The sequence below is a fragment of the Oreochromis niloticus genome, linkage group LG7, assembly GCF_001858045.2.
Source record: "Oreochromis niloticus isolate F11D_XX linkage group LG7, O_niloticus_UMD_NMBU, whole genome shotgun sequence".
Lineage (NCBI taxonomy): Eukaryota > Metazoa > Chordata > Actinopteri > Cichliformes > Cichlidae > Oreochromis > Oreochromis niloticus.
In genome coordinates this window covers 4,442,853-4,461,583 of record NC_031972.2, presented here as the reverse complement: position 1 = coordinate 4,461,583, position 18,731 = coordinate 4,442,853, and the positions used below count along the sequence as shown (strand labels likewise).

General features: G+C 42.9%; 1 protein-coding gene across 1 annotated transcript in view; it reads right to left on the bottom strand.

Moving 5' to 3' along the window:
* LOC100704220 (olfactomedin-4-like) overlaps positions 1-14,038 on the bottom strand; it is a 14,321-nt gene extending 283 nt beyond the window's left edge. The window contains exons 1-3 of the mRNA XM_019361985.2: positions 14,000-14,038; positions 13,417-13,591; positions 1-735 (exon numbers count right to left, since the gene is read on the bottom strand). The exon at positions 1-735 is cut by the window's left edge and continues 283 nt beyond it. Coding sequence (XP_019217530.1) covers positions 1-735; positions 13,417-13,591; positions 14,000-14,038 — 949 coding nt within the window. The remainder of the gene's footprint in view (positions 736-13,416; positions 13,592-13,999) is intronic.
* Between the last annotated feature and the right edge of the window lie 4,693 nt (positions 14,039-18,731).

Sequence of the window (18,731 nt, the reverse complement as noted above, 5' to 3'; positions counted from 1 at the left end):
TTGCTAGTGAGTTGTCTTCTTTGCCTGTGGCTGTGTCGAAGGCGTAGAACACCTCCTCCTGGTACTCATTAACGTAACGAGTCGCGTACATCACACCGCACACCATGAAGGCGTTGCTCACTGCCTTCTTGAACAGCCTCGTTTCCCACGTCTGTGTCACGTTGAAACTCCTCACCTCGCTGTCCCAAACTAATCGGCTGATCACCATGTTGCCATGGTTACCTAGAGTGGCATAGAGAGCCCACAGTCCTGTTTCATCTGCCTCTACATCAACATCACTATTGAGCCGGCAATCATAGTAACAATAGGGGAACTTGTTGTTGAAACCCACACCGGTGCCTGGAAGAGTCACCCGTTTGACCTCGTTGGCCTCCAGGTCGTACCGGCACACGTCTGCAGAGCGGTAGCAGTTATAGTACAGAGCTTTACTGTATAGCACAGCACTTGGACCCTCAATGGCGTTGGGATGGCTGTACGATGAGGCAAATATAAAGTCCTTGTGGTTTGCTGAGGCCATGAAGTCTTCGTAGGTTTGGTAAAGGCGCACAGTGTTGCCCCAGATGTGGCTGCTGAGCAGAGGTTGAACCCAGTAACTGTTCTCCTTCCCTTCACTCTCTTTCTGGGCTTGTTTTCCCCACGAACTAGAAACCCAGCTCTTACCATGAGGACTGACTTTAGTAGTGATAGGGTCACTGATGTTGGTGATCAGACCTCTGAGGCAGTGCTTGTCCTGCCCTGGAAAGACAAAAAGATCAGAAGGTTTCTGAAGGAGAATGATATAAGATACAGTCAATCACTGTCATTTATCAGCATTAGTTGTTTATTATTCCCTAAGGGTGTATGTTTGGTTTGAAAAGGGGAACGGGCTCAAATACGATTTCAGTCACGATCAGTGAAAATAAGCTTTATATTTCTAGAGTGGGATGGCTCTGTGTTGGGTTCTCTCCACCCCTCCATGCTTAGGTAGAGCCAAATATCCAAATCTGAATTCTGTCAGGATCGGTGAAAATACGTTATTTATTGCATATGTTGAAAACCCAAGGCAGGTTCAGCAGAACAACATCAAGGCTCAAGGTTTAGGGGAAGGATACAAAAAGCTATCTCAGAGATTTCAGCTGTCGGTTTCCACTGTGAGGAACATCGTGAGGAAATGGAAGACCACAGGCACAGTTCTAGTTAAGGCCCGAAGTGGTAGGCCAAGAAAGATCTTAGATAAGCAGAGGCGAAGGATGGTGAGAACAGTCATACTTAACTCACAGACCAGCTCCAAAGACCTACAACATTATCTTGCTGCAGATGGTGTAACTGTGCATGGTTCAACTATTCAGCACACTTTGCACAAGGAGATGCTGTATGGGAGAGTAATGCAGAAGAAGCCTTTTATGCTCACATGCCACAAACAGAGTCGCTAAAGCACATTGGGACAAGCCAGCTTCATTTTGGAATAAGGTGCTGTGGACTGATGAAACTAAAATTGATTTATTTGGACATAAGAGGCGGTACGCATGGAGGAAACACAACACAGCATTCCATGAGAAACACTTGCTGCCCACAGTAAAATGTGGTGGCGGTTCCATCATGCTGTGGGGCTGTGTGGCCAGTGAAGGTACTGGGAATCTTGTTAAAGTTTAGGGGCGCATGGATTCCAGTCAATATCAGCAGATTCTTGAGAACAATGTTCAAGAATCAGTGACAAAGTTGAAGTTGCTCCAGGGATGGATATTTCAACAAGACAACGACCCTAAACACTGCTCAAACTCTATTAAGGCATTCATGCAGAGGAACAAGTACAACGTTCTGGAATGGCCATCTCAGTCCCAGACCTGAATATTATTGAAAATCTGTGGTGTGAGTTAAAGAGAGCTGTCCATGTTCAGAAACCATCAAACTTGACTGAACTGGAGATGTTCTGTAAAGAAGGATGGTCCAAAATACCTTCAACCAGAATCCAGACTCTCATTGGAAGCTATAGGAAGTATTCAGAGGCTGTTATTTCTGCAAAAGGAGGACTGACTAAATATTGATGTAATTTTTGTTTTGGGGTGCCCAAATTTATGCACCTTCCTAATTTAGTTTCTCATTTCCCCTTTTCATTCTTCCGTAGAGAATTATTTCACTTTTTTATTTTATTGTTTATTTCTTTTTTATTTCACTCATTTATTTATTTGTAACTAATATAAGTGGAATCAACTGCTCACTGATTTTAAAGCTAAATTAAAAGAAGTTCAAAGCTTAGAATGCACAATAAAAATGCAGTATTATTGCATTATCCAGCTCTGAAACATGACCAGCACATTTTAGATGACTGTAGCTTGTTATTACAACAGGTTAAGCCTGCTACCAAGAAACATGTGAGACATGTATTTATCAACATCATTTAAAAAAAATGCTTTGAAATAGACAGTGCCAGTCATTTTCAGTCACCTTTTTCACTCACAATGTGTTTATACACCTGTCCGTATTTAATTATTATTTATTATTAATCTCTGGCTCTCCATGGCGTGTCTTTGTCCTGTCTTTCTCCCCTAACCCAAACCGGTCGTGGCAGAGGCCACCCCTCCCATGAGAATGGATCTGGTGGAGGTTTCTTCCTGTTAAAAGGGAGCTTTTTGTTCCCATCATTGCCAAAGATGTCATGGACTGTGTGCAGCAGGCAGGAATGGAGTACCCAACGTGCAGACTCCAGGAGGTAAAAAGTGCACTCAAAACAGCTTAACATGAATATAACTAAACTGAAAAGGAAGGAAGGGAGATCACAGCACAGACCAAGAAGAACATAGGGCTTAAATACACAGAGGCATAACAAACACAACTGTGAGAAATCAAACATGACGAGACCAAGGGGGAGCAAAACTGAAAACATTAACATGGGACGCAGACTATCAAAGTAAAACAGGAAACATAACACAGTAACGCGGACGTGACACTGAGACAGAGACATGAAAAAGACATAACACTGAACACAGGCAAGGGATATGACCAAAACCTAAGACTGGAATTCAGGAGATACTAAAGAACTTAGGGAGCTAGAAATACAGAAAATAAATAACAGAAACACTAAGTCACAGAACACAGATGAACAAAATCAAAACCACTGGGTCACCAGTAGGGATGGGTATTAATAAGATTTTCACGATTCCGATTCCATTTTCGATTCTGTTTAACGATTCGATTCTTTATCGATTCTCTTATCGATTCTTTTTAAAAAAGGAGAACACAGAGGTCGATTAGCTGAGAAGTTTGTTTTATATTTTCTCTTTGAACAAGACAGAAATTTAGGAGTAACATGGCCTTACAAACCCAACAGTGAGATCTTAAGAGATCCACAGCCTACGGCTCTTCAATGGGGTGTCACAGGGTCCCCAGGAAAAAAAATTGTAAATGTAAAATAATAAAATAAATATTCTTCTGTAGCAATAACAAAGTATAACATAAATTATTCTGTAGCAATTACACAAGAATATCCAGTAATGTCACTGCCTACAATTAAACACATTCACTTACTGAAAATCGGGGGAATCTGCTGTGGCAAATGGGTGCAAGCCTTTGACCACAAACTTAGTCACTGCTCGGTGACATTCGTCTATCCTGGCCTGAAAGGAGACGCTACTGGTAGACTGCAGCGAGAACTGCCAGCCAGACTCTGTCTGTCTCTCTCATCATGGTCACCTAAATGCAGCGCACAGTAATGGCAGGTTTTGTAATAAGGCAGATCGCGCTAACATAATATGTACTGTTAGTTGATTATTTACCTGCCGCATTAACGGGAGAGGACGTGCAAACGTTACCGCTGCTGCTGGGTTGAGATTCACGAGTCCGGAGCGGAATTAAAAACACGACATTCATTTAAGTTCATCGCGTGTTTTGTGAGCAAATGCTTTTGCATATTCGTAGTGTTTCCTCCCTTAAATGAAATATCTACTTTGCAAGTATTGCAAGTTGCCCTGTTGTCATCCGTTCTCATAAAGTATAACCAAACTTTTGAGTGTTTGAGCCGCTTAGGCGCCCTGCCAGGTAAATGACGCTCCGCAATGTGGTGACGTCATTCGGGGCGACTGGAATCGATAAGGGAATCGTTTGCAAAAATGGCAAACGATTCCAAGGAATTGAAACAGTGGGAACCGGTTCTCAACAAGAACCGTGTTTCGATACCCATCCCTAGTCACCAGACCCAGGTACCCTAACAAAAGCACTTGCTCAAGGGGGTCATATGATTGTGGGGTTTTCTTTGTTATCGTGTCAATATTGTAGGGTCTTTAAAAGTGATTTATAAATAAAGGTGCTGTATAAATAAAAATGAATTGAACTGAATGTAGTCTTGGTTAAAATTACATATTATCCAATATTACCGTTAGTATGTACTGAAAGCATAACATTTTTTAAACTCATGAAACTATTTTTGAAGTGGTAGCAGAAAATGATTGGACTGGTTTAGTCAACAGTCTTAATTTGATGGTAAAAATGAAAAAGGATTCTGAAAACATAATTAAGCCTTCAAGTTGTCTAAAGTAAATTCAAGTTAAAAGAGGAATGTAACCTGAAGATAAGAGCAAACTGATGGTGACAAAACCTTACTCTAACTCATTGTACATTCTTAGTTTCTTACTTTTAGAAACAAATTTAAATATTAGACCAAAACAACAGAAGTAAACACAAAATGCATTTTCTAAATGAAGGTGTTTACTATTAAGGGGGAAAAATACAAACCTACATCATCCTGTGTGAATAAGTTATTGTCCCCTTAACCTAATAACTGGTTGGGCCACCCGCAGCAGCAACAACTGCAATCAAGCGTTTGCAGTAAATGGCAACAAGTCTTTTACAACGCTATGGAGGAATTTTGGCTCACTCATCTTTACAGAATTCTTGTAATTCAGCCACATTGGAGGGTTTTCGAGCATGAACTGCCTTTTTAAGGTCATGGCACAGCATCTCAATCGGACTTTGAATATCCACTCCAATGTCTTCATTTTGTTTTTCTTAAGCGATTCAGAGGTGGACTTGCTGGTGTGTTCTGGATCATTGCCCTACTGCAGCACCCAAGTGACCTTTAGCTGGAGGTTGCAAACAGATGGTCGGACATTCTCCTTCAGGATGTTTTGGTAGACAACAGAATTTATGGTTCCATTTACCACAGCAAGTCTTCCAGGTCCTGAGGCAACAAAACAGCCCCAGACCATCACACTAACAACACCATATTTTACTTTTGAGACAAGATCAGATGTAACAGGACATACACCTTCCAAAACTTTCTTTTTTTTTTTTTTTTTTGTCTGTCCCATTTGGTTCTTAAGCCGTCAGAATTGTTGTCTGAAGACCAACAAGGATACCAAATGGATTTATTTTGCCAAATGGATCATCATGGCATTGCCGTATTGGTCCATTTGATCAAACTTTGTTGTTATTATTTATTTTATTTTCAGTTGTTACAGATGGGACAGACATGACTGGGGGATAGGAAAGGGAGAAAGAAAGAGAGGAAGGAAAAGAAAAACAGAAGGGAAAAGGGACAGTGAGAAAGGGCACTTACAAAGACAAAGAGAAAGAAAAAAAAAAAAAAAAATCTCCTGGATCACCTGTTGAGAGAAAAAAAAGAGAAGACAAGCAAAAAAAAACCAAACAAAAACAAAGCAACATACTAAACACAACACCATCACGTTAATCTAGCTGAGTGTGAACAGCAGTAAATACTAAATATTGAAAGTTGTTGTGCAGCACGCAGGACAGACAGCGCACAATGTGCTTTGAAGTAGCAGCTAAGAAAGGTGTAGTTTATGTCTACGAACAGTGAACACCCGTGTGCACACCTGTGTGGATCAACGCGCTTGTATACAAAAGGTTTTCCCATGTAACGGTCTGCTAGAGGGTGTGGAGGCCCATAGCCCCGTCCCCCAGGGCATGAAGCAGGCATGGAGGAGATCCAGGCTCCAGACATCCAGAGGACCCAGAGTGCGAGAGCCCAAGGAGTACCACCGGAGGGGCATCCGTGCCACCTTCCTGGGAAGGGCTGAGGAGATCCCCAGACGAGGGGTCACCCAGTAGCCACGGAGCAGAAGCCAGAGGGGGCTGCACCGGCGTGCCCGCCGGCTCTGCCGGCAGCCAGCTGTGCCAGAGTGAACCGAGTTGCAGGCCCCGAGGCCGGAGGCCCGAGGGCCCCCTTTGCCCCGGAAGAGGCCTGACCGAGCGACAGGCATCGGGCCCCGCCAAGTAGCCACCGGGAGTGAGCCGGTGCATACCTGAGCGCCCAGCCCCGGACACCAAGAACCACCGATGCACCAACCCCTGAGGGCATCAGCTACCAGCAGGGAGTGTGGTGAGGGGAGATAGGCCTCCACACTTGGAGGGCCTGGGAGTACCCAGGGAGGTGGAGTCTAAGACCAGACCTGACATATAGACACAGACAAACAGGCACATACAGACATAAACATGCTTTCCCACCCTCATGCACACATATACAAACACTCAGCACTCACCCAACGTAGGGATAGACATACATAGACATGTACACACAATCATACTCCCCAAACATACTCTATGCCCTGGGTCCAGGTACCCTCGCCCCCAGAGGGGGAAACGGCACCCAGACCCAAGAGATGTGACCCTTTCCCCCGGGGTGGAGGCAAGCAGACCGCCCCAGGCTCCGCAGCAGCAGGGAGGCCAATCGGACAGCCAACACCTCCTCCCAGCCCCCCGCCCCGATGGCTAGTAGAGAACGGGGGTGTGTGAAGACCCCATACCTCCCTCCTCCCGCTCGTGTGTAGTGTTGCTGCGTGTTGTTCTAAAGTGCATTTAAAACAAGGGAGGGCATGGCGCTGCTGCCAGAGAGCAGCAGGTGTTAGCACGGCCCCTCCCGAGAACCCTCAATGTCTACATGGATTTAAAATTGAGAGGTGGGCACCGGCGCCAGAGGTAGGGTTGAATACACAGACCGTCCTCTGGACGCCGTTAACGTGATCACCCTCAAGGCCCTATATGTATATATATATATATATATATATATATATATATATATATGTGTGTGTGTGTGTTATGAGAGTGTGAATAATGTGGATGTCTAAGTTGTGAAATAAAATTGAGGCACAGGTGGCCAGAAGGGGACAGAGGGGGGGGGAATGCCTCCCCTGCACCCTGGTGACACACCCGCACCCCAAGGCCCTACCTGTGTGGGTGGGTGTGGTGGAGCGGGAAGAGGGAGGCAGCCGGGGATGGGGAGGAAAAGAAGGGAGGGGCAAGATGCCCCTCCTTAGGGCCAGCTCCCCGGCTGACCCCAGTAGGCACCCCCGTCCTCTAGTACCCACCAAGGCAAGGGAGCCCAGGCCCATCCCGATCGGGGCCCACGGCAGCAGCACCGCTAAGCCCCACAGGACCTGGGGAAGCCCACCCCACCCCACCGCAGAGGAAACTATACCCACCCCAACATTCAATCATCTCCAGACTACACAAGACAACAGACACCCAGGTTAGGTTTATTCTCCACCTCTCCTGTGTCTCTCCCCCACCTGCAGAGTGGACTTCTGCAAGGATGGAACAACCTCCCTGCCAGTTGAAGAGTCCCCCAGTTAGGTCGATGCACCAGAGGCCCCCTGCGCCAGGGCTGAGCCCCCGTGCACCCACCGGCCCACAACCTCGGCGACACACCGACGAGGACCGAAGCCCCCAAGGCCCAGCCAGAGCCCCATCACGGAGACGAAGCACCCCCGAACCCCAAGCCCCCCGCCTGCCCCGGATCCACTCAGGGGCAGCCAGGCTACCAGGCCAGTAACCTACGTCCGCCAGTACAGACCATCCCCCAGCCCCGCTGCACGCAGCCACGAGGAGAACACCCTCTAAGAGCGACCAGAGCCACTCACCAGGTTATGACCACAACCCCCGGGTTGTGCCCTCCAGGGATAACGTCTCTAGGGGTTCTCCTGGCGCCCTAAGCCCATCCCAACCTCCACATCAACCACAATAGCGAAGGCAGGACCAAACCATGACCCCCCACCCCCACTAGGTGATGAAGCCGATCAAAGGAGCCCAAAGGGATTGATCAAATGTGGTGGCAGAGGCTGTATCAAGACTAATGTGATCTATTAGATGGTTTTTATATTGATTAGAATTAAGATTATTTTTATTTTTCCAGTTAAGGAGGACTGTTTTCTTGGCAATGCATAGGGCTGTAAAAACAATGTGGGCTGTGTTTATTTCTGCAGTGACCTCATCCAAGTTGCTCAGCAAGCACACTAAAGGGGAGGCTGGAATGTTACATTTCAGACACTTTGATAAGTCTTCACATATCTCACGCCAAAACTTCTGCACTGGTGGACAGAACCAAAGGGCGTGGATGTAATTGTCTGGTGTATTGCCTTGACAGTGTGAGCAGTTGTTGGAAGATGTAAAGCCCATCTTGAACATCCGATGACCTGTATAGTGCACTCTATGTAGTATTTTGTATTGTATTAATTGCAGACTGGGATTTTTAATCAATTTAAAGGTTTTTAAGCATACCTGAGACCAGAAGTTTTGGTCTAAGCTTACTGATAAATCTGCTTCCCACTTTGCAATAGGAAGGGATATTGATTCATCTATTTTAGAAAGTGTTCTGTATATTTTAGATAATAATTTGGGGGATTTAAGAGTAAGAAAGTGTACCGCACTTGGTGGTGTTTGTAATTCAGCTTGACTGAGGTTAAATCTCTTTTTTACTATGGATTTAATTTGTTGATATTCTAAAAATCTTTTCTTGTTGATCCCATATTGTGTAACTAGTCTGTCAAATGGAATAAATTCTGTTCCCTCTAATATATGTTCTAAGTATTTAATTCCTTTACAACTCCATTCTGGAAAATTAATCATATTATTGTTTTGTAATATGTCAGGGTTATTCCAGATAGGTGTACGTTTGCATGGGATTAATGAGGACGCTGTCATTTTTAGAAACTCCCACCATGCTGTCAGAGAAGAGCTGATGTTGATGCTTTTAAAGCATTCATGTCTTTTGATGTTTGAGCTGATAAATAGTAGGTCTGAAATTTCTAGATTATTACATAGTGCCTGTTCTACATCTAGCCAGGGCTCATCTAAGAAGGTGTATTTAAACCATCTAGAGATGAACTGAAGCCTGTTGGCTAAAAAATAGTGATTAAAGTTAGGCAGATCTAATCCTCCTTTATCCTTGGTCCTTTGTAATGTTTTTAAGCTGATACGTGGGGGTTTGTCTTTCCAAAGGAATTTAGAAATACATGAGTCTAGAGATCTGAACCAATCTTGTGATGGCTTATTTGGGATCATTGAAAACAAATAGTTTATTTTTGGCAAGACCATCATTTTTATAGCGGCAACCCTTCCCATGAGTGATATGGGTAAAGATTTCCATCTAGCCAGATCGCTTTCTACTGTCTTTAAAAGCGGGATGTGGTTTAATTTAGTTAATTCTGAAAGCTTAGGAGAGACATTAATACCTAAATATTTTATATTTCCAGATTGCAGTGGTGTAGGAGAAGAATTATGGAAGGAGCAATTAATCGGAAGAACTGTAGATTTTGACCAGTTGATTGAATAATCTGAGACTCTTGAAAAAGAATTTATCAATTCAATCACCCCAGAGATATTGGTTTGTGAGTTTTGGAGAAAAAGTAACACATCATCTGCATAAAGGCTGATTTCCAAAACTTTCAACCTTTGTCTCATCAGTCCACAGAGTATTCTCCCAAAAGATGTTTTCAGTCAAAGCTGAGACTGGCCTTTATGTTCCTTTTGCTCAGCAGTGGTGTTCATCTTGGAACGCTGCCATGCAGGACATTTTTGTCACTTTTTCAGACACGACCATGTAGTTTGGGATTTTTTCCACTTAATAGTAAACACCTTTATTTTGTTTACTTTATTAGTAAACACCTTTATTCTTCTGTTGAAGAAGAATTCCTGGTCCAGGTAGAAATCACACTACAAGATCGGACTACAAGACTACAATAGTGAATGTCTTTGGTTACATGTCGAAGAACAGGCTCCGACAGCTTGGATCGAATAGCAAGTGGTTTGAAATTTCTTTTTTTTTCTTTTTTCTCTTTTTTTGTCTTCATATTCAAACACAAACACTAAAAGATATATCTTATCTATGCCCTCATTAGAACAAGAACTGTGTGAGTGTGTGGGACTGTCTGAGACAAAAATAAAGTCTGCACTACACTATACAGGGTTCGTACGGGTGCTTGAATTCTAATGTCGTCTTTTCAAGGTTTGAAAAGTGCTTGAATTTCAGATGTGGTGCTTAAAAGTGCTTGAAAATGTAACTGTATTTCATTCACAATAAATAGCTATCTGATTGAATTGTTTTCTTATCAGATAGAGAAATAAAATGAGTTGCAAAAAGCAAAAGCAAAATTTCCCCGCCTGGGCTGCCTTGCGTCTGTTTCAATATGTGACCCCGCCCCTCCCTCGGACAGTCGGGGATGAGTGCGCTAACATACCTGTAGGTTGCTGTTTTAATGAGTGTTTGATGGAAAACAACAATGGCGGAGTTTGCGTTCTCCAGTCGCATGATAGGTGAGTGCTAGTAAATAATTTTCCAGTACACATATGTTACACATGCTATTTTTTTAAATTTTGGTTATTATTTTGCTAGCTATCAAACTCGCTGGAGAAATGATTGAAATGCACTGAGTGTGATGCAGTATGGCAGCGCTATTACGGAATATGCTGTGAACTTAGCTAACATTACTTAGCAGTAATATGAGTTAATTTACTCAAGTGAAAGCTTTAAACATTAGCCCGATACATAACTAGCTAACTTAAGGCTTTCTGATTAACCCTCTGGGGTCGACAGACCCAGAGTCTCCATTTCAACTTGGGTCGAACGTGCGGACTTCAAGCTATATACCAGTTTTTAAATTGTGTTGATAGGTCACGTAAAACCCATGTTTTTTTTTGGGGGGGGGGTTCTGAATAAAACAGTGGCGTTTACTCCGGGAAGAAACGGTAAAAACGGCGTTTTCTAAGGAGAGCGCTAGCAAACACGCTTTGCTTGTGAGTGAAAAATGAAAAAACACTCTTTCCCTATTGGTGGAAAAATGTACCATGTCGACCAATCAAAAAATGATACGGCAACATGTGGTATTTGGTTGTTGGGAAGAGAGGGAAGTGAGTGAGCGAAAAAGAGAGAGAGTTTTGATAGTGAGAGATTTGTGATGTTTATCATGTTTGGAGTCTCAAGTTAGTGTGTTGTCTTGTGTAGTTAGTGTGTAGTGTAGTCGTTTTGTTTTGTGTGTCAGTTCTACTAGTGAACGTCACAGTTGCTGCAACTGTGTGCTGGAAAAGCTTAAAAAGGGACCTTGAAAGTGCTTAAAAAGTGCTTGAATTTGACCCTGAAAAAAGCGTACGAACCCTGACTATACATTGACATGGGATATGGTTAAAAGAGCATAATGTGTACCAGAATGTGATAGTAGTGAACACACTGCATGAATAACAAAAGCCAGATTTAAATATAAAATTCAAATGGTGCAATTAGAGACACTGTGGCTGTTTTGTGGCTATTTTTTTGCATTCAGTGTACTATAGTCAGTTTTTTTTTCCTGAAGAAATTTCATGATTTTTTTTAAATGAATAAAATAGATGTATTAGTCACTGTTTCCAGCTTTTGGATTGGTTTTGCATCTTCCGGTCACCACACATAGACCGTGGGTTTAACAGTTTAACTAGCAACATTATGGCATTATATTACATAGCATAAACTTTATCACATGTAGGATGTAACATCTTATATAAAGTGTATTCTTGTGTTGTAGTTTTTACTATCACAGTGTTATAAATCAACATTATTCATGAAATTGATATATGATAAAATGCTGATCAACCCCAAGTGCTGATCAGGTGAAATAATTTGTCACAGTTCTGGGTCAGTTCGACCCAGCATTTTGAGTTCTTGTGTTTTGGTTTATTTTTGAATGATGGATTGTCTTCCTTCTCTGGTGCTTTATTGATTATTATGATAAGCTATGTTTCGGTTATTCTTGTTAAGGGATTAGTTCTTATGTTTTTGGTATTTCTCGGGATTATGATTTATATGCTGATTACTTTGTGATACTGTGTTTATTATTATATTAGTAGGTTTTGTTCAGTGTCAAGTTCGTCTCTCTGTCTAGTCCGTGTCTTAGTAAAGTGTGTCTTGTTTCCTGTTTTACTTTGAAGGGTCATGTTCATGTGTGATGTCAGCGTGTTCAGTTTTACTTCTCCCCCTGTCTCGTTAGCCCTCATTACTTCCAGGTGTGTCCCCCACCTGTGTGTAATCTCCCTGTGTTTTTCTGACTTTATTTCAGTCGTGTCTTCTGTTGTAGTAGTTGCTGGTCCGTCTGTTAATCTACCGTGTTTCATCTGTTAACCTACCGTGTTTCATCCGTGTGTTCTCCCTGCTGCCCATCGTCATTTGCCTCTGCCCACCCTCCTTCATGTTCGTGTTCTGGTTCATGTTCAGTAGTGTAGTTGTTCCCAGTATAGTTTAGTTTATTCTCCGTTTGCCGTTTGTCTATTTGTATTTTGTGTTCAATAAACCACCTTCACACCTTCACGAGTGCCTGCGATTGGATCCTCCTTTACTATCTCCACACGGCTCACTCCACCCGCCATGACATATGTGGCCCGGTCATGGGGAATGAGACAGGACACAGGAAATACTCTTTTGTGGGCTTTTTTATTCTTCGACTGTACTTGGAGGAGCACAGTTTTAATTCTATAGTTTTGAGTGAAAACGGTAAAATGTAACTATTCCACTGGCTCAGCCTAAAACTGTCTTTCAGGGTCTGAGACAACAGTAACTATCATATGTACACGTTAAATTCAAACAGTATAGACAACAGTAGTGACCTGTCAAGAAACAAATACAAAAAAAAGAGAAAATAAAACAAATGAACACATTGTTTACATCCCACAATTTCGCAGTTCAACTGGCAATAAAGTACACTGTAAACTCTCTTTTAAACATACATTTCTATGTAGCGCCCCAGACTGTGTACTCCACTATAGCCGGGTACGCCCTGAGTTCTAGTTACCTTGAACTTACTTAGTTGCCCTCAGTGCAAGCTCCCCTGATTTACACACGTATAACACACAGATACACTTTTACCTTACTCTGAACTATAGATAAGAAACAGTACAAGACACAATATCTTCTGTTTAAACCAAGCAGGTTTACTGAATGAACTGGTAAACACCCAATAAATCAATAAAGTAAGAAGTCTCTTGCAATGATAAAATATAACAATAATAACAGTTACACAGTTCTTTACCGTAATGGGCCCCACACACACACACACACACACACACACACACACACACACACACTCTCACACCCCAATTTCCCAAGTCCCCTCGGTGCAGGCCTGGATCGATGCTTGTGTGCGTAGGAACCAACGGTCCTAAAAGAAAACAAAATGGTGCTCCTACCTGGAACTCTTAGTCTCTTTCCACAACTCACAGCAAGCCAAGAGGTCCGTCCCTTAGTCCCTGCAGCTGCACACTTACTCCTTCCGAGCAGCAAACCTGATCGGTCAGCCTCTGCAGTTAGTAGCCTCTCGCTCTGTACAGGTCCGGTGATCGTTAGCAAAGTCCGCCTTGAGGGCTAACTCCGGTTAGCCAAGTTAGCACGCCGCTAACTAGGTGATTCCGAGACAACAGTGCAAGCCAGTCCGGGCTGCACCACCTCACAGTCACGCTCTGTTACTCAGCCGTCGACGTGGGATGATTTATCCTTGTCGTCCATTGGAAACTGAGTTGCATGCGCGCTCTAGCTTACGGCGGCTCTTAAAGGGACAATATACCCCCAAAACGCGAGGTCTAGTCATCACCATGACAACTCTACAACAGACCTCTGGTAGACAGGCAACCAGTCAAAAACACAATCCCCTCTTTTTAAACCCTTTCCATGCATAGTATTAGTTCACTTGGCTACACATAATTTTAAAAAAAAAAGGAAAAACATTTGTAGTTTTCTGGACTCCTGGGGTTCCTCACAGAGAGCCTTCCTCACTTGTACAAATGCCAGCTGGCACTGCTCCCTCCACCGCATCAGATCTGGGGCACCCTTTCAGCTGAGCTCAGTCAAGGGGCTGGTCAGGCCTGCAAAGCCTGGCACGAACCGACAGTAGTAACCAGCCAGCCCCCAAAACTGCCTTTTTGGTCAGGCAGGAAAAAGGATCCAAAATGCAGGACAAAATGGAACTCAAAACGCAGCTTTATTGCTGGCAAAATGTCCTCATAAAATAAAACTCACAAAAGCAAAGCAAAAACAAAACAGGACTCGGAACAGAGGCGCTGGAAGACTGGATGTTGGAGTCAAATTGTTAAATGTTGTCATTGTGTTACTTAAATTTGTAAGTCTTGGTTCAAACTGTATGATCAAAGACATTTCTTTGTGTCTGACCCACAGCCTGTTGAATGGTGGGGGAGGCTATAGTGTTTTATTATAGGGACACATCTTATGTGAAGGTTCTGTTTTGTTGTTTGGTAAACTTCCTGCCTTTATGACCCTTTTGCGGGCAGGAGGTCACACAAACACACACACTCATCTGCCCCTACACACACACACACACACACACACTCTCGCACATGCATACACACACATATACACACACAGTGCCTTATCTTTTGTGACCATAGGGGGTTTTACAATGGGAGGTGCTTATGTGTACTGTAACTGTTTTCAATAAAAGGCAGCAAGCGGAAACTGGTTCTTCGAAGTGGTCTGACCGAGGGCAGAAGGGCTGCTCTGAGATACTTCCCTTGCTAGCAAGTAAAAACCGGTTAAAGATGTTCATCTTGCTTCCTTGTCGTTAACGGGAATACGTTTCTAAACCAGCGGGGTCTGTTGAAGCTCAGACCGAACACTGGACATGTTGAGGATACAACACAACAGAGAGCACAGGAAAACACACGGCTTATACACACAGGGGAGTAATCAGGGAATGGGAAACAGGAGGGAGACACAGCTGGGAGAGATTAGGGCTAACAAGACAGTGGCAGGTAAAACGGAATACACAGACATAGGACTGGGACTATCAAAATAAAACAGGAAATAAGAACAAATCACAAAAGCGCAAACTTGACACTGAGAGATAGACTGAAAGAATATAACACATGAAACAGAGAAGACAGTGACTTAAACTAGAGGCCAGAACAACAAATAACATCAAGAGAACAAAACCAAGAATAACCCTAAATACAAAATCAAACCAGCACAACTTAAAAACCCGAACAAATCATAATTTAGAAAAACACCAAAACAGAAAATGCTGGGTCAAAATGACCCAGAACCGTGACACAAACAAACATGCTTTTTTCTTCTCGCACACCTGCCCTACCATCAGCTGATTTCAGTTTGTAAGCTGAGAGGAATAAAATAGCACCGCTTTATTGCACGAGAAAACAAGAGCATGGTAGGAAAGTGCAAACTGTGTCCAGGAAAGAAACAAAACTCTATTATGTTGCTAACACAACTTTGTTTCCTTTTCGGATCTGCACAAAGCTGCTTGTGTTGGCTGACCCAGCACAGCTGCCAGAGCCTGATCTTCATCATGTAACTAAAGACATTCAGGATTGTAGTCTTGTAGTCTGATGTTCCAGCCAAATTCTAAATGGACCAGTTTTGACAGAAGAATGCATTTAAGGAGAGATTGTTTTCGAGGCACCAGGACACCAGCTGAGCCACCTCTTCCCTGTAGGCAGTCTCCTCTCCACCAGCCCAACAATGGTTGTGCCGTCAGCAAACTTAATGATTGAGGTGTTGAACTGGGAGGGGATGCACTTCTGGGTGAAGAGGGTGTCCAGGAGTGGACTGACCACATAGCCTTGGGGGATCCCTGCGCTCACTATCTTTGTATCATTGAGTATCTTTGTGAGGAAGTCCAGGACCCAGTGACAGAGGGAGGGTGTCAGTCCAAGAGTGGACAACTTTCCCACCCGTCTGTTTGGAAAGATGGTGTTGAATGCAGAACTCTAGTCTATAAACAGCATTTGAATGTAGGTGTCCTCTTTTGGAGGTGTGAAAGGGCTGTTTGGATGGCTGCATTAACGGGGTCTTCGGTAGAACGGTTCTTACCATATGCAAATTGCAAAGGATCTAGTGCAGCGGTCCCTAACCGGGCCGCGAGAGTTGAGGCTCGGGTGTGAAATTTATGGTTTTCAATGCTTTTATCATTAACTTGGTCTTTTCCAGTGTGTTATGAATAAATCTTCCTTTTTTGGGTACCGGTACTGGTTTTATTTTGTTGTATTTATCCGCGACCCCTTAAAGGCTGGTCCGTGAAAATATTGTCGGACATAAACCAGTCCGTGGCGCAAAAAAGGTTGGGGACTGCTGATCTAGTGTGTCCAAGATGGTCTTTTTGAAGTGAGTGCGATGGGGCGATAGTCAGACAGGTTATGTTGTTTTTTGTGGGGAGGTGGTTGGCGGGGGTTAGTCCTCCTCAGAACCTTGCATACCTCAGTCAAAGTCACCGTGAGTGAAGAGCTGCCTCTACTGGTAGAATCCCTCTGTGTTGGTTGGTGTTTAGGGTATTGAAGCAAGCGTAGAACTCATTCAGCTCATCTGGTAGTGCATTGTGTTGTGGAAAATCTTAAATAAAATTGCAACAACCCGGTTAGCGTGTCTTTTGAAGTGACGTTTATTAAAAGAAAAAGAAAAACACTGCAGTGGAGAAAACGTTCAGATCAAACACCAAACAGTTTTCTTAGGTAGGACACCGCCCTGAACTATTTTATACCTTCTCAAACAAAGAACATTCCATAGCATAATATATCTCTATACCTTCAGTCCAGCTCATCCTTGCACCTCTCCCACTCTAAGAAAAGTTATGACCACCCATCACCTCCCTAAGAGCAGGATATATGGAGATCTTCAAGTCTACTGCGGACCCTCTGTGAAGGTGCAATAAAACCGGGGGCCCACTTGTGATAACATTCTACATGCATGCATACAACTAAGTGAGAAAGTGATATCACCATTACTAATGTGATATGATTAAAATATGTGATTAATACATGAGTAAAGAAATCTGCCACCACAATTGCATCTGACTGTGACCCTGCTTTGTGAATGTGTTGTAAATTGTATATGTTTTAGAAACTGAGCATTTAATATGTTACCTGTTAAAAGAGCAGAGCAGCTACCTCAATGCTACTCCAACAGAGGTCAATTATATTGTTAATAATTTTACCTCTTCACTACATATGACTCTGGATACTGTAGCTCTTGTGAAAAATAGAACCTCAAATCAGAAGTACCTGACTCCGTGGTATAATTCTCAAACACGTAGCCTAAAGCAGATGACTCGTAAGCTGGAGAGGAAATGTCGTGTCACAAATTTAGAAGATCATCATTTAGCCTGGAGAAATAGTTTGTTGCTTAATAAGAAAGCCCTCCGCAAAGCCAGAACATCTTACTATTCGTCACTGATTGAAGAAAATAAGAACAACCCCAGGTTTCTCTTCAGCACTGTAGCCAGGCTGACAATGAGTCACTGTTGAGCCAACCATTCCTTTAATATTAACTAATAACTTCATGATCTTCTTTACGAATAAAAATTTAACCATTAAATAAAAAAATTACCCATAATCATCCCACAGATGTAATATTATCTACAGCTACTTTCATTACCATTAATATTCATTTAGACTCTTTTTCTCCAATTGATCTTCCCGAGTTAACTTCAATAATTACTTCCTCCAAATCATCAACATGTCTTTTAGACCCCATTCCTACAAAACTGCTCAAAGAAGTCCTGCCATTAATTAATTCTTCGATCTTAAATATGATAAACCTATCTCTAATAATCGGCTATGTACCACAGGCCTTCAAGGTGGCTGTAGTTAAACCTTTACTTAAAAAGCCATCTCTAGACCCAGCTGTCTTAGCTAATTAACTAATTAACTAATTAGCTAATTTAACCCATTGTATCTGAAATTCTAACACAGTCAAAACATTCAGACCTATATTGTGAGGCAGTGAGTTTATTTACAGTGAAGAATCCTCAGGACTTTCTATACAGGCGCTGTGGAGAGCATCCTCACACAGAACATCACATCCTGGTATGGGAACAGCTGTGTCAAGGATAAAAAAGCTCTTCAGAGAGTGATCAGTATGGCAGAACGCTGCTGCAGGACTGCTCTCCCCTCCCTACAGGACATCTGCACCAGGAGATGCTGGACTAGAGCAGCTCAGATACTGAAGGACCCATTCCACTCCAGCAACAAACTGTTCCAGCTTCTGAAATCAGGCAGAAGGTTCTGCAACCATCCGGCCAAAAACAGAGAGGCTCAAAAGGAGTTTGTATCCTCAGGCCATCCATGTCGAATCATGCTCCCCCCCATCATCCATAAGTGACTGAGACAGGACTCATTACCACATTCTCATATCATCCTGATCCTTCTGGCTTCACTACAGCACAAGACACTTTACTTTTAACCAAATCGTAGAATTAAGTTTGAAGCCATGTCCACACTAATACGTTTTCATTTGAAAACACATCGTTTTCTCTCTGTTTTGGCCTTCCGTCCACGATGAGACGGCGTTTTCAGTCAAGGAAAATTGAGCTTTTTGAAAACGGTTTCCAAAGTGGATACATTTGAAAATGCCATTTTCGTGTCGCAGTGTGGGTAACTCTAAATAAGTAAATTAAATTCAAACACATTGTCAACTTATTAGTTGTTGTACCATGTATTTACTAGCTTTTTTCACATGTGACATAAAATCCTAATTTTCCTGA